We start from the raw sequence: 22,982 nt of genomic DNA, 5'->3' as shown, positions 1-22,982 counted from the left end.
TATTGAGCAATGAATGTCAGGGACAGTGAACGTAATTACCTCATTCTTGACACTAATGGAAATGATTCCTATGTTTCACCATTAAGCATGATTTTCTCTGCAGGTTTCTAGTAAATATTCTTCATCAAGTTATAAAGTTTCCTTCACATGCTTGCATTAGGAAAGAAAAAGGTGTAAAATCGGTAAGCAACAATGCTAAGAAACTTGAAAAAGAGGAGCAAGTTAAGGTAAGAAGTAATCCAGATAAAGCAGGAATCAGTGAAATATAAAACAATAGAGAGAAATCAACAAAGTCATAGTTCTTTGAAAATGTAAGTAAAATTGATAAACACACAGAAAGCCTGATTTCAAAGAGACAGAGAGAACACACAAATCACCAATACCAGGAATGCAAGAGGGACATAATGTGAGATCCTCTAGTTGTGCTAAGGATAATATCAAGAAACAAAAACCAATTCACATCAATACATTTGAAAACTTAGATCAAGGCTGAATGTAAAGGTCCTATAAAGGTCCAGACAGTCAATGTTTGAGGCACTGAGGTCTGTCTACAAGGTTTCTATCGAAATGACTCCACATGACTCCAAATGACTCCATGGCAGCATTAAAGCACCCAAAGTCATGAACCAGATTTGGCCAGAGGGCTATAATTTGCCATTCCCTGACTCAGATGAAATGGATAAATGCCCCGAAACACACAAACTTTTACAAGTGATGTAAGAATAAAAAGAGGAAAAGCTACAGAGCAGCATATATATAAAAGAAATTGATTTATAACTAAAAATGATCCACAAAGAAAATTCCAGGCCCAGATGGCATTGCCAGTGATTTCTATCATAAACTGTTTCACAAAGTATATGAGAATAAAATATTTTTCAGTTCCTTTTAAAGAGTATTATGCTGATCCCCAAACTGGCAGTAGTATTTTAAGACAACTATAGATAAATGTCCCTTATGAACATATATAGAGAATTCCTGGACAGAATATTAGCAAGTGAAATCCAGCAAAAATACATATAGACATATATAAATGATAATCCATTATAACCAAGTGGAGTTTATTTCAGGAATGCAAAGTTGGCTTAGCATTCAAAAATTCACCACAGTAACAGAAAAAGAGAGGCAGATAATCTCAACAGATTTGAAAAAGATCAATGTCTCTTAAGGTAAAAACTCTCAGTTTGAGGCACCTGGGTGGCTCAGGTGGTTAAGCATCTGCCTTTGGCTCAGGTCATGATCTCTGGGTCCTGGGATTGAGCCCTGTATTGGGCCCTCTCAGAGGGGAGTCTGCTTCTCCTTCTGCCTCTGCCTCTCCCCTCTGCTTGTCTTTCTCTCTCAAAAACAAACAAACAAAAAACAACTCTCAGTACGTAGCAATGGAAGAGCTCTCCCTCTATTTCAGAAAGGACATCTACTAAAACCTACTAGAACAACTATCATACTTAATGGTGAAAATTATTTTTTTAAATTATTTATTTATTCATGAGAGACATGCAGAGAGAGAGGCAGAGACAAAGGCAGAGGGAGAAGCAGGCTCCACGCAGGAAGCCCGAAGTGGGACTCAATCCTGGGACCCTGGGATCACACCCTGAGCCAAAGGCAGACGCTCAACAGCTGAGCCACCCAGGTGAAACTTAATGGTGAAAATTTAAATTATTCTTCTCTGAGACTGGAAATAAGTTGGGATGTCTGCTCTAACTACTTCCATTCAACATGGCACCAGAGGTCCTAGCCATCATTAACTCAAGAAAAGGCAATAAAGGGCAAAAAAAAGAATAAGAGGCAAGAAGTAACACTGTCATCACTGACAGATGATATGTCCATGAATACAGCAAACCCTATGAAACTATTAAAAAAAAAAAACCTTACTAAAACTAATAGGCAAATTGGACAAAGCCCTAAGACACATGGTGAATATTAAAAAATCCATCTCTTTTATATATCAGCCTCAAACATTGGAAAACAAAATATTAAGCATCAAAACATAAAAACTATCTAAAAGTCCAGCAAGAAATGTGTAAGACCCTAACATTGAAAACCACAGAAAATATTTTGAGAGAAATTAAAGACAACCTTTGTCAAGACATATACCATGTTCTTCAATAGGATACATCATGGCTGAGATATCCACCCTCCCAACATTCCTATTTATATCTGATACCAGTTAAAAATTAGGTTAAAAGATGGGGCTTCTGCTTTTCCTGTAGGAGCCGCCGGGTTGAGAGGAGCGTGGCCTTCTCCTCTCCCCGCGATGGCGTGTGCTCGTCCGTTGATATCTGTGTACTCCGAAAAGGGGGAATCATCTGGCAAAAATGTTACCTTGCCTGCTGTGTTTAAGGCTCCCATTCGACCCGATATCGTGAACTTTGTTCACACCAACTTGCGCAAAAACAACAGACAGCCATATGCTGTCAGTGAATTAGCAGGTCATCAAACCAGTGCTGAGTCTTGGGGTACTGGCAGAGCCGTGGCTCGAATTCCCAGAGTTCGAGGCGGTGGGCCTCACCGTCCTGGCCAGGGTGCATTTGGAAATATGTGTTGTGGAGGCCGCATGTTTGCACCAACCAAAACCTGGCGCCGTTGGCACCGCAGAGTGAACACAACACAAAAGCGATACGCCATCTGCTCAGCCCTGGCTGCTTCAGCCTTACCAGCACTGGTCATGTCTAAAGGTCATCGTATTGAGGAAGTTCCTGAACTTCCTTTGGTGATTGAAGATAAAGTTGAAGGCTACAAGAAGACCAAGGAGGCGGTTTTGCTTCTTAAGAAACTTAAAGCCTGGAATGATATCAAAAAGGTCTATGCCTCTCAGCGAATGAGAGCTGGCAAAGGCAAAATGAGAAACCGTCGTCGTATCCAGCGCAGGGGACCCTGCATCATCTACAATGAAGACAACGGTATCATCAAGGCCTTCAGAAACATCCCTGGAATTACTTTACTTAATGTAAGCAAGCTGAACATTCTGAAACTTGCTCCTGGTGGGCATGTGGGACGTTTCTGCATTTGGACTGAAAGTGCTTTCCGCAAGTTAGACGATCTGTATGGCACTTGGCGTAAGGCTGCCTCCCTCAAGAGTAACTACAACCTTCCCATGCATAAGATGCTTAATACAGACCTCAGCAGAATCTTGAAAAGCCCAGAGATCCAAAGAGCCCTCCGAGCACCACGCAAGAAGATTCATCGTAGAGTCCTGAAGAAGAATCCACTGAAGAACCTAAGAATCATGTTGAAGCTAAACCCGTATGCAAAGACCATGCGCCGGAACACCATTCTTCGCCAGGCCAAGAATCACAAACTCCGGATGGATAAGGCGGCAGCAGCCTTAGAAGCCAAATCGGAGGAGAAGGGGGTTCCAGGCAAGAAGCCCACGGTAGGGAAGAAGGGAAAGAAAACTATTGGTGTGAAAAAGCCGAAGAAACCTGTGGTGGGAAAAAAGGCTGCAGCTACCAAGAAACCAGCAGCCGACAAGAAACCTGCAGAAAAGAAACCTACCACAGAAGAGAAGAAGCCTGCTGCCTAAAAACTTCTATTTGTTTATTCCATAAAACTCAAATCATTTTGGACAGCTAATTTTAAATAAAGACCTGATCAAAGACAGTGAGAAAAAAATAAAATAAAATAAAAGATGGGGCTTCTGAAAATAATATGTTAATTTATGAAGATATAAACAGAATCTATAATGGCCAAAACAATTTTGGGAAAAAAAATTTTTTAATAGAACTAATGGGAGGCTATATACAACATGATTTCAAGGCTTGTTATGAAGCTACGTACAATTGTAATACATACAATGTGGATTTGGCATAAAGATACAAAAGAGATGAATACAACAGGAGAGTCTGGAAACAGATATATATATATATATATCAATTGGCTTTGACCAAGGTGCCAAGTTAATACAACGGAACAGAAAAAGATTTACATATGGATCACAGATCAAAATGAAAAACCCAGAACCATAAAGCACCAAGAAGGAAACAGGTGAATCTTTTTATGACACTGTGATAGGCAAGAATTTCTTATACCTGACATAATAATTATCAACCACAGTAGAAAAACTTGATACACTATACATTAAAATGAAAACATTCCATTCACAAAATGTACCATTAATAAAATGAGCCATCTGTTCATTTCCTTCCCAGGAACTGTAACCACATAAAGAAATCCTCCAACCAAAGGGGAACCCTTGTACATTGTTGGTGGGAATGCAAACTGGTGCCCCCACTTTGGAAACAGTGTGAAGGTTGCTCAGGGAGTTGAAAATAGAACTACCTTAAGACCCTGCAATTGCACTACTGGGTATTTAACCCAAAGACACAAATGCAGTGATCCAAAGGGGCACCAGCTCCCAATAGCCAAACTATGGAAAGAGCCCAGATGTCCATCAACAGATGAATGGATAAAGAAGATGTATGTATATATATATATATATATATATATATATATATATATATACACACACACACACACACATATATATACACATAATGGAATACTACTTGGCTATCAAAAATAATGAAAAAGAATGAAAATTTGACATTTGCAATGATGTGGATAGAACTAGAGGATATTATGCTAAGCGAAATAGGTCAGTCAGAGAAAGACAATTATCATATGATCACACTCATTATGTGGCATTTAAGAAACAAAACAGAAGATCATGGGGAAGAGAGGAAAAAATAAGACAAAATCAGAGAGGGAGACAAACCATAAAAGACTATCAACCATGGGAAACGAACTGAGGGTTGCTGGAGGGGAGGTGGTTGGGGAGATGGGGTAACTGGGTGATGGGCATTAAGGAGGGCACATGATATAATGAGCATTGGGTGTTACATAAGACTGACAAATCACTGACCTTTACCTCTGAAACCAATAAACAGTATAATTAGTTGAATTTAAATAAAATTAAAACAAAAACAAACTGGAAAAAAATACTCTAACAATAAAAAGACAAACATCCCAATTTAAAAACAAACAAACAAAAAAACAGGCAAGTTATTTGGACAGACACTTCACAATAAAAGATATATGGATGCCAAAAAACATGTGACATTACTCAACATCTTTAAATATTAAAGATAAGCCAATTAAAACCACAATGAGATACTATTTCTCACCCACTAGAATGCCTGCAATCATCAGTATTGACTGATGACACCCAATACTGGTAGTATATGAAGCAACTAGAATTGTGTCACCTTGTTAATGCGAATGTAACAATGGAGACCTGTCTGGCAGTTTTTTAAAGGGGTAAACATATACCTTCCCTATGATTCAGCCATTTCACTTTTAGATGCTTTATCCGGGAGAAAGGAAAATCTATGTGTATCAAAACAACTGGGCAAGAAAGTGTCAAGCAGCTTTAGAAATAGTAGCCTCAAATTGGAAACCCCAATGTCAATCAACAGAATGGATAAACAAAGGGTGGTAGAGTTATACAATGGAATACTCAGCAACAAAAAAAGAATGAACTTTTAACACATGCAACAACATGCTTAAGAAATGAGAATGGTCTGAGACTTTATTTTATTTATTTATTTATTTATTTATTGGTCTGAGATTTTACTTGCACGCTAAAGTCAGCCTGGTACTGCTAAAGGGATGTTAGCAGAAGACACAGAGCCTCTGGGTCACAGATAAAGGACAGTTTATTAGTCACACTGACAGTATTAAGCAGTATCAAAGTATCAGCATTTGCACCCGTTTCCAATCCCCAACTTTTAAAGGATAACCCCAAAAGAGCCACAGTGAGTTGTGTTACAGGAGAGGAACCTTGAGTTTAAGGAACCCAAAATCTTTTCTCACAGATAGTAACCATGTCTGAACTTTGCCCTGGAGATTTTTAAATTTATTATACTGGACAGTAAGCCAATCTACCTTTTGCTCTAGAGAGAAAACACTATAGAGGCTATCTCCCAAGAATGTCTGTATAACAAATAATCTTGGAAGATACTCTACAACAAAAGTGGTTAAGTACCTCTGCTCAAAAAAATGTACAAAATTTGAGATCCACAAAAGATGGTCTCCTAACAATAAGTGAAAAATCCAGACCAAAAAGAGGATAGATTAATTAATGAGATTGGCCAACAGAATTTTCTTTTGTACTTTATCAATGCCCACTTTCTCTATCAAGTTTCTTAGAACTTTACAAAATGAGTAAAAAAATTCCATCTTTTTCTACACTCTAGAACAGGTGATATAACATGGTATTTATCTTTTTTAAATATCTGATAAAACCACTGTAGTGGGGCTCAACTTTAGGGCTAGGTATGCAAATTCAACTACCTTGATTACCACTTCAATTACTTCTGTGGTTACTGGTCTAGTCTCCACCTCATTTTGAAGTTATTTCAGAAACAATGTTCATGGAAAATCATCCATTTAATTTAAATTTCAGACTTAATGCTTAGCATAAAATATTAAGTCACACATAGTGTTATATGGTCTTTTTAAAATTTCTTCTCATAGGAAATTATGGTTCCTTTCCCTGATCTTTTCTCTCTCTCTCTTTTTTTTTTTTTTTGCTTTCTTCTTTTAACTGCAAAAGTTTGTTGTTATGGTCTATTCAAAGAAATAATTCCTGGATTTATAGATCAGACTGGAATCACACCACATATGGGTAATAAATCTCTTTTTTTATTATATCTGTCACTGTAGAGATCCTGAGTTACTTCAGAATCTGTTCTGCTACTTTCTCTAGAACAGGGGTTGGCAAGCCACAGGCCACTAGACAAATCTGGTTCACTCTGGTTTTTATAAATAAAGTTTTATTGGAATCTTAACATGTCTATTCATTTAAAAACTGCCTATGGTTTCTTCTCTACTACAATAGCAGAAATGAGTAGATGTGAAAGAAACTATACAGCCAAAAACCCCTAAAATATTTCTATCCCACCCTTCAAAGAAAAAGCTGCCAAAAAAAAAAGAAAGAAAAAGAAAAAGCTGCCCAAGCTTTGCACAGTGGCAGTATTGTAGCCAATGAGGTTTATCTGAGGTGCGATTATTGCTAATTGAAAAAGCTGCCCAAATAGAGCTCTAGGGTCAAGATGTAGTACTAGCAGAAGTTCCCAGTAGATACCTCACAGTATTTATGAAGCACTTCTCAGGGCTTCATACTTGGAGCAAACACACCCATTGATAAATCTCTTAGGCTATACAGGAGACAGAAGGTTCCAACTGTCCACCTCTTCTCCACTTACTCCTTATCCATGACCATGGACCCCACAATATTTTTTATTTATTGAATCTGAGTCTGTCACTTCCCTGGAATTTCATCGGATAAAATAAGCTTATCACTGTAATAGTCTCTTTTTGTTTTACCTGTGGTGTTCTCTGCTCTTAATGATCAATTTCATCTGTCATCAACTTCTAGGCATTCCTCAAAATATCTGGTCCAGCATATCCAAATATGATTTTATTGCTCCCTTGTCATTCCATAAAATTTTGGCTGTGCTAAAGTAACCAGGTTAAGCCCAAGATGGAGTCGCTCATGCTAAGCCCTGTGTTAGCAAACCAAAACTTAAGTTTCTGTGGTCAGCTTTCTCAGAGAGGCAGACCTAGGTCAATGACTCAGCACCTGCCTGCTCAGTGCAAGTTACCTGATCCAGATCTAAGACTTCCTTTTGATTCATAGGAGGAAAGTAAACCCGATTTAACCAATCAGCAAATGCCCAGTATAATTTCCTTGTTCCTGCTCAGTGGGACTATAAAAATCTCTTGCTTTGGGGCACCTGGATGGCTCAGTGGTTGAGCGTCTGCCTTTGGCTCAGGGTGTGATGCTGGGGTCCTGGGGTCGAGCCCCCACACATGGGGCTCACCTCAGGGAGCTTGCTTCTCCCTCTGCCAACATCTCTGCCTCTCTCTGTGTGTCTCTCATGAATAAATAAATAAAATCTTTAAAAAAAAAATAAAAGTCCCTTGCTTTATCAGCTCTCTGGTGCTCATTTCTATTAGACTGGGTACTGTCTGATTCATGAAAGATTGAATAAAAGTCTCCTAAATTGGTAAATTATGGAAAAGATGACCTAGCGTCTTTTAATAGATCAGAGGGGGGTAAAGAGTATGTGCTCCAGCATGGGTTCCTGCTACATTACAAAGCATGAAGCTATCAGATCACACTTTTCTAGAGAGGCGTAAACAAAAATTTGTGTCCAATATACACCGAGTAGCTTCAGGCTTCATAGGCTTTCCTATTAATGCAATAAAATTGGAATAAGGTAGGAATACTGTCAACATTGTATCCAATTGGTTGTGAAAGAATTTCTCAATGACTAAAAATGAGGCCAAACACCAGCCCTAAGAAGCAAAATTAGTCTCTTTCTTATATATATTTCTTAGTCCTTGTGGAAGAAGGGATGGATGATTTTATATTGCTCATCTTGAGTCTTACTGAGAGGATTCTGGGTCATGTCCCAGCACAGTAGCAATTAAGCTTTTCAAGTCCAAAATGTTTCCATCTCTTCTTTGATGATTTTCACGGGGCTTAATAATAAAGTAAGAGCAGGAAATCCTTCTTACCAGATCCCAAGCCTCCAAAACAAAATATTTTGGCCAAGGACCCCACAAATCTGAGAAGTTAAATTTACTATAAGTGTAATATTTTACACATATAAATGTGAGGAGCAAGCAAAGAACTTTCTCGTATAGGTAGATCATCAATTATGGCCAACTCTGATCTCAGTTTAAAATGAAGCGATTTTAAAGGACTAACGTTCATTTTAAAAAAACTGCTCACAGTATTAGCACAAGTAATTTTAATTAAAAACAAACTCTAGCAGATGGTTACATCCATTTTTGAATAGAGAACACTAAAGGGGTTTCAATTTAGATGAACACACTTCTCATGAACCACACTACAGCTTCAACAGTGTTCAAATGTTAGTTTCTCTAAAATGCATATTAGTATCAGTTGCAAAATTGAAACACTGTATGGAAGGCATCTGTTGGCTGGTCTGTCAAACATTTCAATTTGTGCTAGAAGTGTTTCATAATTAAGCAGATAAATGCCTTCTTCATAAACCTTTCTTGTCTGCTTCCCATTCAGCATGAAAACATTACATAACTCTTGAACAGAATGGAAAACTTTAAAACTATTTTAAGGGAGAAAAAACCCTAAATTCTGTTAATTAGTGGAATATGCTGAGCTTCTGGGATATGAACAACTTTAGCTCTAAGAATAAAAAGAAGAGGGATCCCTGGGTGGCGCAGCGGTTTGGCGCCTGCCTTTGGCCCAGGGCGCGATCCTGGAGACCCGGGATCGAATCCCACATCGGGCTCCCGGTGCATGGAGCCTGCTTCTCCCTCTGCCTGTGTCTCTGCCCCTCTCTCTCTCTCTCTCTCTCTCTCTATGTGACTATTATAAATAAATTAAAAAAAATTTAAAAAAAAAAAAGAATAAAAAGAAGGAACCCAATGTTGCTGACAGGGGAGAGTGTGGACACTTCTCTTACAGTGCTACCGGGAAGGTAAATTTGCACAATGTTCCAAAGGCTTAAAAGAGGCATAGTCTTTGACCTAGCAATCTTACTTCTAGAAGCTTATCCTGAAAAAATAAAAATATGTATAACATGTATATATATGCATATACAAGGCTAGTTACTGAGGTATTATTAATGATAGCTAAAAATAAGAAACCAACCTAATCGCTAAGGTTTAAGTAGTATTAAGTAGTAGTAATAATAGACCCCCTGCAACATACTGGATTAAGATGAATGGGAAACTCCTTCATTAACACACACACATACACACAAACTTTTAAATAAAGCAAAAAATACATCCACATGCAAAGTCTATAACAAAACATGAGAAAGGTGGAAGGAGACAAGGGGATGGAAGGAGGAGGACAGGGAGGGAGGGAGTGTGTGATAGTCCCTGATGCCAGGAGTGTATCTCAAAGTAGAATGTGGTTAACATGCAAATGTCATGGCAGCCTAATGTAGGATTTGGGCACAGATTCAAACATCTGGGGACTGAGGTTTAAACTGCCACCTGGGAATGCAACATTTCTGTCTCCTGCCTCTTACACTCCCTGAGCAAGGCTGGAAGTCGGAACTGAGATGCTGAAATGTAGCTGAGATTCTTAGAGTCTTACACAGTCCAGTAAAGGGCTCTAGAAAAATTCTACCCACCAGCTCAGAGAAGCAAGATGAAAGCCTTTGGAGAGGGAAAAAGTCCCCTTAGAGATATCAAAACTTCAAGCCCATGCCATGTGGTCTGGAAATCCTTGACTGAGTAATCAACCCCAAAATTAATCCAGCATCCACAAAACCTGTGGAGACCTCGAAGAGGCATGCAAGAAAAGCACTATGGGGACACATGCTCTCTCTAGGGCACACAGAATTTGTACAGAAAGACTAAACCTACATCAACTTTAAAAATGAACACACAAAAAAATTCAGTTTAAAAGAAGAACCAGCCTTAAAAGAACTAGCATTACAACAGTCTAAATGAGACTATTATAAATGTCTCTTTCAAAGAATTCAGAAAAAAAAATATAAACCATAATGAAGAAACAAGACATTATAAGGGGGGTGGGGTAAGTCATCCTAAACTGATTTTTAAAGAACCAAAAAGAACTTTGGGTAATTGAGATACAATAATCAAAACTCAACTGATGAAATGAGTATTTATACTAAAATATTTATAGGTTAAGATTACTGGTATCTGCAATTTCCCTTGAAATGGTCATAAATATAAGGTGGACTGAGGGATCTATAGCGGGGTGGATATAGCATAGATAATGTGATAAAGAAAATATGTTCTTTGTAGAATCTTGGTGTTAGGTTTGCACATCATTATACAATTCAATTTTTTGTATATTTTTAATGTTATGATAAATTGGGGGAATAAATTAATTATGCATCACATTAGACACCATTGTTATTGTCACTTTCTTAAGAGTAACAACAGCTAACACAAAGTTAAGAGGTGGACACTTAATCAAATGAGCCACCCAGTTGGTTAATTAGTGGAATTCTAAATTCTGCCTGGTTTGTCAGGCACTTTTAAATTGTATTTCAAATATATTAACTAATTCTAGTCATAACTAATCCTAATTAATAAATATATTAATTAATCCTAACAATATTGTGAATATAGGTGCTATTATTATTGCTGTAACACTGAGGCACAACGCGGTTAGATAAGTTGCCCAAGGCAGCACAACTAATAAACTGATGGTAGAGATGACATTTGAAACCACATAATATGGACCTCAATACTTTTTTCTTAATCATAATCTCTAAGAAAAAAAAGTTAGTGAAATGGAAGATAGATTCTACAAGTCACCTAAGGGGCACCTGGTTGGCACAGTCAGGAGAGCACGCAACTCCTAATCCTGGGATTGTGCATGTGAGGCCCACAGCGGGTGCAGAGATTATTTAATAATAAGCTATTCAAAAAATTACCTCAATTATAGCACAAAAACCCCAGAGGGTTTGAAAATATGAGATAGAGGGAAATGAACTGGGGGTGGTGGAAGGGGAGGAGGGCGGGGGGTGGGGGGGAATGGGTGATGGGCACTGAGGGGGACACTTGACGAGATGAGCACTGGGTGTTTTTTTGTATGTTGGTAAATTGAACACCAATAAAAATTAATTTATTAAAAAAAAAAGAAAATATGAGATAGAGGTTAAAAGACAGGAAGGATGGCATGGAAAGGTTCAACATATAGCAGATAAATTTCTCAATGAAGAAAATAGAGCAAATGGAAGAAAGGCATTGATCCAAAAAGAAATGGAGGGGAATCTTCCAAAATTGTAGACAGACATGAAACTGAAGATTCAAAAAGTTCACAGAGTCCTTAGTAGGCTAAATTTTAAAAGCAGGGAGAAAAAAATCTACAAGTATATACAGTAACATGAAAATATCACAATCACAAAAAGAAAAAAAATCATAAAAGCAGCCAAAGACCAAAGACAGATTGCTTATGAAGGAAAAATAATTTGACCTGAATGTTTACAACAATGAAGGCCATAAAGTAACAGAGTATTTTTCAAATTCTGAAAGAACAGAATTCTCAACTTAGAATTTTAGGCCTTAACTGTAAAGAATTCAAAAGAAAGACAAGGAATCAGCCAATGTCCTACTTATCATCCGTCACTGTACAAACCACTAAAAGATATACTACAGGAAGAAGGGAAATGGATTCTAAAACAAGAAATGGAGTAAAAAAAAAAAAAAAAAAGACCAAAGTCATTCCTAAATATGTTGGTAAATCTAAGATTTAGAATAACATTAGTAATCATTGATTAAAAAAAAAATTTACATTAGGGCTGCCTGCGTGGCTCAGTCAGTTAAGTGTCTGACTCTGGTTTTCGGCCCCGGTCATGACCTCAGAGTCATGAGATCAAGGCTGACATCTGGCTCCACATTAAGCACAGTATGCTTGAGATTCTCTCCCTCTGCCCCTTCCCCTGCTCATGCTTTCTCCCTGAAAGTAAATAAAATCTTTTAAGAAAATTAAACGAAATAGCAGCATGTAAAGTAGGAAGTGGAGATCAGAATAAAGATTTCCAAGGTACTTTGTGAGGAAGAGGTAAGATCTACTAACAGTTAACCACAACATAAGCACCATAAAATCAAAACCTTCACTGCTGGAACCACATGACCTGGAACAGTACTTGACCAGCCCTCAGACTATCAGAGTAGCCCTAGAGAAGGAAGAAACAATTCTGCATACCCATATAAAAGAATTCTATTTGGCCATTTTTATTGTCAATTTGATATTTATTTACAGCAAGAAGAAAGGTAAATATAATATTGAGTGAAAATGAAAATACAAAATAACAAAATGTATGAAATGTAAAAATATTTTCTATATATTTAGAAATATTGATAGATATCAGCACAAATACACATTTATGTAAACAACTGCACACTGACACATACAGAAGGGACAGATAGATGTCTACACATTCACAAAGAAAGAGGAAAAATGTTTGATGTCAATATGCCAAAATGTTATCAATGGTCACCTGTGGGAAGAGAATCTATGAAAACTTAAAAAAAACTTAAGTTTGAGCAAGATTGATAATACTGGAAACTTACGAGAGGATGTTATAACTATTTTTAAAAATCCTTATTTCAATAGATAATGAAAGTACTTTTAATAAAAGCATAGATATCAATAAATTAACTAACTAGAAAGTTATTTTTATAATAAAACCATATATGGTTAATTGCAATTTAATTATTAATGTCCATGAAAAAAAATTTACCTACTTAGCTTCCTCATCCAAGTGGCATTGACTAGAATCATAGAGCTATTGCCCTAAGAGGAAATCAGTCACTTTTAAAAATCCAATCTTGTAACTTAAAGCCTACTAAATATAAAACCAACGCCCTATTTTCCCAAAGATGTACATGAAGAATATTTTCTCTCCAAAAGTAAACAATACAAAGACTTCTTTGGTAACATAAGTAAATCAGGAGATCTCTACTCAAGATTCGAGCAAAATTAAAAGAATCAAAACACTAAACCTGAAATTCCTAAATGTGTAAATGATACAAGTACCCTTCATTCTCTGAATCTATTTAATGTTTAAGGGGCTGAATTAAAAGTACTGCTAAGAGGGATGCCTGGGTGGTTCAGTGGTTGAGCATCTGTCTTTGGCTCAGGGTGTGATCCCAGGGTCCTGAGATCGAGTCCCACATGGGGCTCCCCACAGGGAGCCTGCTTCTCCCTCTCTGTGTCTCTCATGAATAAATAAATAAAATCTTTTTAAAAAATGTAAAAAAATAAAACTACTGCTAAGAGGACAAGCAATGGAGAGCAGTGGAAAGCAATCTGAATTCTGCGGGTCCTGCCAGTGTTACTTACAAATTGTACAACATTGGGAAAATTGCTTAGTGTCTCTGCATTTGTACTTTATCCAAGAAAGGTAGACACACTAATATTTAAATGCCTTTCAAGCCTAATATTCTCTTAATCTAAAAGCCAACAGAAAGTCTGAATTATGCCACAAATACTAGCATCCCTTAGGATGGGAGGCTTGAGGAGAGGTCACAACCTAAGTGGGGTGAATAAAATGGAATTCAAAATAGACCATTTTCCAAAATTGCTCATCTGTGATTTGTAATTAACCAAAACCCAAAATACATGAAAACATCTGTCTTTGCCCAACAGTCCTCCATCTTTCTGAGTCATGCAGATCGTGTACGTATTTTGTAATAAATACACCATTAGCCTAGATGGAGAGTCTTATACAGAAGGACAGAAATAGGCACCATATCTAAGGATGTGTGATATCCTAGAGGCTGGGGGGATAATGGATGTGATTTTTTTTAAAACCATGTAGCAAACCGGAAGGATAACACAAAGCTAGAAAAAGAAAAGTCAAAGCACTGGTTGCTAAAATCGTCCCAACATAGCGCCCAGCACACAGAAGACACTCCGTAAATGATGGAGGAATCAATGTTTACCTCTTCAAGTCCCTTCAAGTCTCAAAATCACGAATCTATAAAATACCTGTTTTTTATGGAAATCCTTTAGGGCCGTTTCATAGCCTTCCTCCAGTCTACTGAAGGCTATTCCTACATCTGTTGTCCACCAGATCTGTGAGCCTGTTAGTGCAACTTGTGCCGGGAAATCCAAGATCCACAGTTCCCTTGGTTTTTCCTCATAGGCCACTATGGCTTCTGTGATAGAATGTCGCACTGTACTTTGCATAGTCTGTTCAAGTCGCAGGAGCCATGTCTCCACCTTTTGAAGCAAAGTGAACCAATTTAGCACAGACTTAACTACAGAAGAGAGATAATTCCAGCTCCCCATGGGTTCAAAGGCCCCCTGAGAGGCCTCAGTTAGACTTATTTTTAAGATTTATTTATTTTGAGAGAGAGAGAGAGAGTACACAAGAGCACAAGTGGGGTGGGGGAGGGAGAGAGGGAGAGGAAGAGAATCTCAAGCAGACACCCTACTGAGCGCAGGGTCAGACTCAGGGCTCGATCTCATGGTCTGAGGTGAAGTCAAGAGTCAGATGCTTGACTGACTGAGCCACCCAGGCACCCCAGATTTATTTGAAATCTGGATTGAAAACTAGAAGAGGTATAACTCAAGGAGTAAAGTGAACAACAATGCATCAAATCCATTGAACCTGATTTCTCCTAGAACAGTGCTCATCTTATTTCACCCACTGGGTGGCAAATAACTTTCTGCAGCCTCAACAGAGGAAGTGTTCTCAATTATTCATTTTCAGACCTGAAGACAAGGGGGTTCTGGACCAAGATCCCCTGTGGTAAGGCACAGTGTTCTGAGAAACCAAACTCCCAGCGATCTACAGAATAATATTCTGGAGCTTTGGGGATAGTGGTAGATTGATTTTGAAAAACTGGGTTTTTTAAAAATAATTTTTACATATACTGAACATTCTTCTTTAAAATCTTCTTAGTTCTTAGTCTTAGGACAAAGTGTTTCCAGCAAGTGTCTTAATTATATTTCCTACTGGTTCTCATCTTCACACTTGTCAAAACTTAGACAGCAGGAGAGTATAAGAGATAGGACAACTGCTGACTTGTGAAAGTTAATCCTTTTTTTTTAATTCAAGTTTATTTTATCCCCACAAATATATTTTAACCAGTTTTCTATCCTACCCAAATATGCTTTGTTGTATTTACCCATATATCTGTTTCCATTATATAACAAAAAGGGTATGTATACTATTTGTAAATAGTTGACCTCAGCAATAAAAAATGACTATTAAAAATCAATTCTCTAAAAGATAGAGATAGAGATCGTGAAGATGGTAAAACTGGTTTTTTGAGGGGGGCGAGGGTGCCTGGTTGGCTCAGTCAGTTGAGCATCCAACTCTTGGTTTCAGCTCAGGTCATGGTCTCAGGGATGGGGAGATCAAGCTCCACACCTGGCTCTGCTCAAGATTCTTTCCCCTTCCCTCTCCCTTCCCCTCTGCTCCCCATCCACTCATGTTTGTTCTCTCTCTCAAACAAACAAATAAGTATAGTCTTTAAAAAAAAAGAAGAAACTTCTTTGCCCTTCCACTATGAAGATGGCAGAAACATTCATTCCTAGAATCTTTCTCTGGAGAACTGGGAAGGAGTATTGTGTAGTTAATGAGCTAACAGCCTTGCTTACTGAAAGAAAAAGTTAGCACTGCCCTAGCAATGTCCTCAACATCCAAAAAGCCTTCACCCCTGATTTTATAACTGGGTTTTATTCACATGCCTGAGTTCAAGGTCTCTGATCTCATCACTACTTTAGTCATGAAGCACAATTCTTTTTTTTTTATTATTTTTTTTTATTTTTATGAAGCACAATTCTTAATGCTTCCCAGCAACTAGTTCCTTCGGGAAATCAGGTATCATTAGAGCATTTCCCAAATACTCGGATCCCTGTCCTCAATATGGCCACCTATTCTCAAGAACTTTCCAGTCCATTTGGGAATACCATATACGTTGGTATACCCTCTCATGTTCAGATGACTATGCCAACAATGGCTTCTTAGCTCAGCATGATTTCAGAACTAAGCTCTGATGAGATGTTGTTTGATCCCTTCCCTTTCTGGTGTTTCTTCAGCTTCTGCCCGACTCTCTATAACAACAATTACCACTTCCCATCACTGTCAATTATCCATTTCTTCAAAGAGCCTAAAAGCTCCTCAATGACAGGGATCATGTCTTATTCATTTCAGGATCCCCAGAAACTCAACCCAGCATCTGGTACATAGTAGGTATTCAAATAGCACTAATCAAAGAAAATACAAATAGTCTAAATTGGGAGGAGCAATCATAAAAGTGTAGGGGAGAGACAAGACCAAAAGGAAAAGCATCTTTTTATCAAACAAAGGCAATCAGAGGATGAATGTGGTATATAGCTCGAGTCTCTGGCCTAAATTGCTTACACTGAACAAATTAGAAAATGTGAAAACTCTCAGTACCAAGGGTTCCTACTAGTGACAACCATATCCGTCAAGTGGCCTGTCCTCCTTCTGGGCACTATGCCAGTCGGCTAGCAGTCTGCTGGGGAGGGAACAGACAGCAACACACTTTTGTCAAGATAGGTTATGGTGACTTTTTCTAATCACTGTAATAATATCCTAAAGAGCCCAAGAGATCAAAAAATATATTTTAATCAAAGTAATCCACCATCTGTTTCCCCTTCATTTGGCTGGATTTCTTGGTACAATATTAAAAAGCAGCAGAAAGAAATAAATAAAGAAAAACCCTGGTTTAAAAAAAAAAAAGGCTCCCATCACGTTTCTGCAAGGGACATTTTAAGGAACCCCACCTCAACCCAAATAGCTCTGTAATGGAGGCTACTGCCTCAGGGACTCTGCGGATTATCTCAAGCTGCACAAGCATCATCATAAAAAGATGCAATCCCTCTACATCATCTGGAAACACCAAGAGCTCTTTCATAAATCATAATGAGCCATTCTTGCAGTTAACCGTTAAGAATATTTTCGAGGTATTTGGCTGTGCGAAGAGAATATGCTAACTTAACTGTCTGTGCACATGGTAATTAGGGAACGTGACATCAGCACAGTAGACTCCATCAACTTTATTTATGAGCAGCCATTTAGAACATTCACATCACAACCCTGAGCCACAAGCCTCTTTAAAACACGCTTTCCAAAAAAAAAAAAAAAAAAAAAAAACACGCTTTCCTGCAAGGTGCTGTTTCACCCAAACTCTCAGTGGCGAAACCAGTAAGCTTTGCAGGAGGCTTAGTCGCTGAGGTCCCACCTGCTTCTCTTTCTGGGGTCCACTTACTCAATCTGTGACAATCCTTCCTGACCAGTTCAACTGCTAGCATTTCAGAGACTCTACAGGGTGCTGAAGCCACATGAACACAAAATGGGAAGCACAGTCGATGATGACATGGCACAGTTGTCACACTGGCCATGGGTAAAAAGGAAACTGAGCACAAAACTAACCAGGGCCTGACTTGACAGGAGGTGATTTTTTTTCTTGTTCAATTCAGCCTTTAAAAATTATCCCCAAAATACTCCCATAGCACAGAAAACCTCAGAAATCTTACATGGCCCACGCATTCGCATTCTGCTTGGAATGGGACGTATTCCTTTTCTTTGCTGTACATTCCAATTGCTCTGTGGGTGGACACATCCTGACCTTCTTCAAACTGCAGATCTGCAATGCTGTCAAAGAGTTTGGCAAGGTGACGTGTTACCTGAGATAATTTAAAAAGATAAGCACATTTCTTACTGAAGATATATTCAGGTAATCTGCTGATGATGCCATATGAATTCACAAAATTTTCTTTATATAGTCACAGAGTTGTCTTGAAATGTTTTTCTTCAAAATAAAAACCACTTCTTAAATTCCAGAGTTTAAATGACCTTGATGGCAGTGCCTGGGTGGCTCAGTGGCTTGGGCGTCTAACTTTTGATTTTGGCTCAGATCATCATCTCAGGGTGATGAGACTGAGTCCAGCATGGGGCTCCATGCTCAGTGGGGAGTCTGCTTGAGATTTCTCCCTCTCCCTCTCCTCCTCCCCTTACTCTGGGATGCATGTGCATGCATGCATGGGCTCCCTCTCTCTAAAATAAATATTTAAAAATAAATACATAAATAAAATTACCTGGATGGAGAAGTAGCCAGACACTGGCTGCATCATCAGGCGTTAGATGGTAAATGCTTACCATAAAAAAGTTACCCAATTTTTTTTTACTTGAAGTTTGGACACTTACTAACTTCTCTGTACCATATACCTGTAGCAATCATCCTGCTGGAAATTTTGTGGTCATGTTTTTAAAATGCAAAATATAATTATACTATAAAAGGTCATTTACTACAAGAAAGCTGTGTTAAAGTATCTGAAAGGAAATTTTAAGTTACATACAACCATACTCTTGTGTGGGGTCTTATGTTATCGTGCAGTTGCTTTGACACTTTAGTGAACCCTATGGTGTATTTGTTACATAAGGAAAATGGATATGATTTCCCCATTTTTAGTGATAAGGAAATTGAAGCTGAAATACTAGAGGACTTTTATCAAGTTGGCATTACTAAAACTAAGTGGTTTTTAGATTTTAAACCTCCAAATCCAGGCCATATCTATGAAGTTCAAATACTGGCACCATTAACTTTTATATCCTAAATTATAGCATCTCCAAAGGAACCTCCAATAGCATAGTGAACTCTACTGTAGGCCCCAGACTAACTGAAAAATACAACAAACCAAATCAAAAGACACAGATCATCTTTTGTTCAGCCAGAGGCCAATGTGGAAATTAAAGCCTAATTGGAATACAGAATACCAGAAGAGGAATACTTGTCCATGTAGTTATGTCAGCACAGACCAGGACAGGGCTCTCCATCTAGAGGTCCTGGCACAGAGGACCGGAGAAGACAAAGTGCATTCTGGAGGTGGACTCACAAGGAAAACCATGAGGTGAGCCACTCTACCTCTTTTGGGGCAGACTGAATGGCAGAAAGTGAACCTGAGGCAGCATCAAGAATGGGAAAAAGAGGCCCCTCCTTACACATGATACAAATAAATGCTGCTGAGTGGAAAAGTCTGGTGTTCCTCAAAAAGTTAAACATAAAATGAAGACCCAGCGATTCCACTCCTAGGTATATATTCAAAATATTTTAAAACAGGTATTTGTACACAAATGTTCAAATCCTTGTACACAAGTATTTACAGCAGTCTTATTCACAATAGCCAAAAGGTGGAATCAACCCAAATGTCCAGTGATGGATGGCTGGACAAAATGTGGCACATATGCACACAGGGATATTTTTCAGATACAAAAAGGAAAGAAGTTCTGTTATGGAAGACCTGGATGAACCTGGAAACATCATGCTAAAGGAAAGAAGCTCATCACAAAAGACCATACATTGTATGATTCCGTTCAGATGAAATGTCCAGAATAGATCAATCCATAGAGGCAGAAAGTACATTGATGGTTGCTAGGGGCTGGAGGGAGGAGGGGATGCAGAGTGACTGCCTGATGGGCATGGGGTTTTATTTTGGGGTGATGAAAATATTTCGGAACTAGAAAGAGGTGACGTTTGCACAACTCTGTTAGTGTACAAAATGCCACTGAATTGTACATTTTAAAATGGTTAATTCTATGTTATGTAAACTTTGTACCTCAATAGAAATGAAAGATGCTGATAACCAGGAGATGGTTTAAAGCTATATAGCATTTACCAGCAGCACATAGATGCCATCTCTGTCATGAGTTTTTCTTGAAATACAGTTTAACTGGACTTGAAAACTATCCCAATAGCACTTCTAGGAACAACACCAACCTGCTTAAATTTCCTGTGTGACAAGACCAACAACAATATTAGTAAGGAACTCCTTAAAGGTGATTTAATCTTTGAAGCTTTTGGCCTTAACATTTGTGCTGTATTTGCAGTTTTAGTATTAAAGGAATTCACAGCTAGAAATTGGAGTTTAAAATAGATGACTTTTTGAGACTCTCACTTACTTTAAAGGTAGACAGAGCAAGAGCTGATGATCAGTGCTTGGGTTATCATATCCTCCTCCATCCCTGTACATTACCCAGAGGACATTTATACACAGAAAGTGTCTCCAATAATCTAACAATTCACTGTCACAGCTGAAGTGGCCAGGAAGTACACAGATGTTTAATGGCTTCTACTGTGTAATGGGCCTAAATAATATTCAGGTGAAAAGCTGCAGGATAAATGAGACCTCAACTATTAGACACTCTCAGATATTATTGCTTTGGTGAGAAAACAGTTTCAAAAGGACTTCTAGTCTTGTAGTCTCTCAATCCCAGTGACCAGCAAATGCAAAACCCATGGCTTGCAGTGCTCCTATACTTATCCCCGGCTTGTTTGAAGTTGGATGTTTTCATATCTTGTCTTCCATTGAAAACTTCTGAGAGAATACAGCTGTTTTGTTTGTTTTTTTAACTAATGGGGCCCTGGTGTCCTCCAATTTGTTCTATGAAGATTTCTTTGTATTTTTTAGCAGTAAAATAAAATTCTTTACTAGTTTGATGTTAAGAATACCTTTATATATTAAGAAGATCAGTGCTTTATAGGCCTATTTTTCTCACTAAAGAAATAGAAAGATTTGAACACTTCAAATCATAAATAATCAGAAATGTCATTATACCTTACACAGGTTTCTAAAAGGTTAGCAATAAAAGAAAGGTCATACTCCTTTTGAAATTTGGATCAGCTGCCAACATTTTATCCTTTGAGTTTTCAATGTCGTCAAATTTCTTTTAGAGTCTCTTTAATGTGAAGCTGTTTTAGAGAGAGAGGACTGGTATTTCCCACATTTCCCTTGGGACATTTTCATCCATTTTGGCACAACTGTGTTCATTTGTATCAGTAAGTTCATTTTCACCAAAATCCTCTGGCTACAAATCTAGAATTTCCAAAATGGTAAAGAGCCTTCATTCCCAGTGAACATCTTCTGTAACTACATCTATCTTTAATACAAATTTAACTTTCAGCATGATCAATTTTCATTGCTTTGCTAGGCTTCCAATTTTATTAAATTCCCTCCATCAGTTAGGTGTATCCATAAAAATGTTACATGTTTCATTCATCACTGAGGACAAGGAGGTAACACACTAGATGCTTTGTTACCTGGGTTTACGCAGAGTAACAGATGCGTGATGGCCAGTCATGGACACACTTCGAAAGGTCTATCTTAAATGCCCATAAGGTATGACGCACATTTGTTATTCACTCAGTAATTTTTGTCAAGAACTATCAATGAAATCTATGTCTTTTGCAATTATTCGCATTTAATATATACCGTAGTATCTTAACTTTGAACCATGTTGTTGGGGCACTGGTGTTATTTAACCAATCCTTGGTAACTGAAATATCTATACGTGGGAACTGTGCACAGGAAGAGCTCCCAATGAAAGAAATCTTAAAAATCTCTTAAGATTTTAACTCATAAATGAGTTAATATTTTTTAACTAAATTAAAAAATAACAAACTAATTAAAAAATATAAACTCATTTATGTAATTTTATAATGTAAGATGAAAACCAATACAGTGATCACATCAGCTGATCTACCCTATGTTCACCTAGAAAACAAAGGCAAAGAAAAATGAAATTACTATGGCTTATTATTACATTCTTAAAGCTTACCACTTGCTTTTTGTCTGTATCTAATTTCATATTGACTCCATCTATGAAAGATGCCTCTGCTGATTAACTGAGATAAACATAAAAGCCTAGTATCACTCCTGGCATGGAGAGTGCTTCAAGATTTATTCCTGTGTAGTCATTAACTCATCTATTCATATTTATGGATAAGAGTTTTGGTATGAGTCATAATAGTAAGATAATTATGATAAGAGTCATGATGATAATGTTTGTATGGACATAAGTAATGTCCAAAATGAAGGCAGTCCTGTCCATTGTCAATATTATCCCTCTAGAATAAGATGAAAATGAGTCTATAATTTGTATATAAACAACAATTTAAGCCAATCTGTCAAAATGTTACTCTTTTGTTTAAATATTACTCCATATCAGTGACAGTGTACAGGGAAATGGACATGCAACATCATTCAAAGTCTCAATCTGCCAAAAATTCCTAGAAGGCGATTAAATCAATTATGGCAGGAGCACCTGGGTGGCTCAGTGGTTGAGTGTCTGCCTTTGGCTCAGGTCATAGTCCTGGGATCCTGAGATTGAGTCCCGCATCGGGCTCCCAACAGGGAGCCTGCTCTGCCCATGTCTCTGCCTCTCTCTCTGTCTCTCTCATGAATAAATAAAACCTTAAAAAAAATTATGGCATATTCATACAATGAAACCTTTTATTGACACTAAACATACTGTAGAAGAACATTCCAATTTTGATTAAGTATATATGACATAAACATAGACACATTAAAAACTACAATCATTCAAAAATAGTATCTAGCAGTGTATTATCCTGATCTACATTTTTCATATTTTCAATAATGGATGCAATTACTTATATAATCCAAAGAGACTAAATTAGTTTTTTATAAATTTTGTACATCACTATAGTCAATACTAGGTAAGACA

The 22,982-nt window shown here is 37.7% G+C and overlaps 2 protein-coding genes and 1 pseudogene across 2 annotated transcripts in view; 2 read left to right on the top strand and 1 right to left on the bottom strand.

Moving 5' to 3' along the window:
* DNAH11 (dynein axonemal heavy chain 11) overlaps positions 1-22,982 on the bottom strand; it is a 313,463-nt gene that overhangs the window by 205,267 nt on the left and 85,214 nt on the right. The window contains 2 exon segments of the mRNA XM_041728012.1: positions 14,471-14,704; positions 17,996-18,145. Of these exon segments, the coding sequence (XP_041583946.1) occupies positions 14,471-14,704; positions 17,996-18,145 (384 nt within the window).
* On the top strand, positions 2,199-3,609 carry LOC121474868 (60S ribosomal protein L4-like). Its single transcript, XM_041728016.1, has one exon. It carries the CDS (start codon positions 2,252-2,254, stop codon positions 3,518-3,520), a length of 1,269 nt encoding a protein of 422 aa, XP_041583950.1. The 5' UTR covers positions 2,199-2,251; the 3' UTR covers positions 3,521-3,609.
* Positions 6,953-7,112, top strand: LOC121475166 (annotated as a pseudogene).

Source organism: Vulpes lagopus, chromosome 13 (assembly GCF_018345385.1).
Source record: "Vulpes lagopus strain Blue_001 chromosome 13, ASM1834538v1, whole genome shotgun sequence".
Lineage (NCBI taxonomy): Eukaryota > Metazoa > Chordata > Mammalia > Carnivora > Canidae > Vulpes > Vulpes lagopus.
Note: the sequence above shows the minus strand (reverse complement) of the source record. Positions and strands in the feature narration are given on the sequence as shown.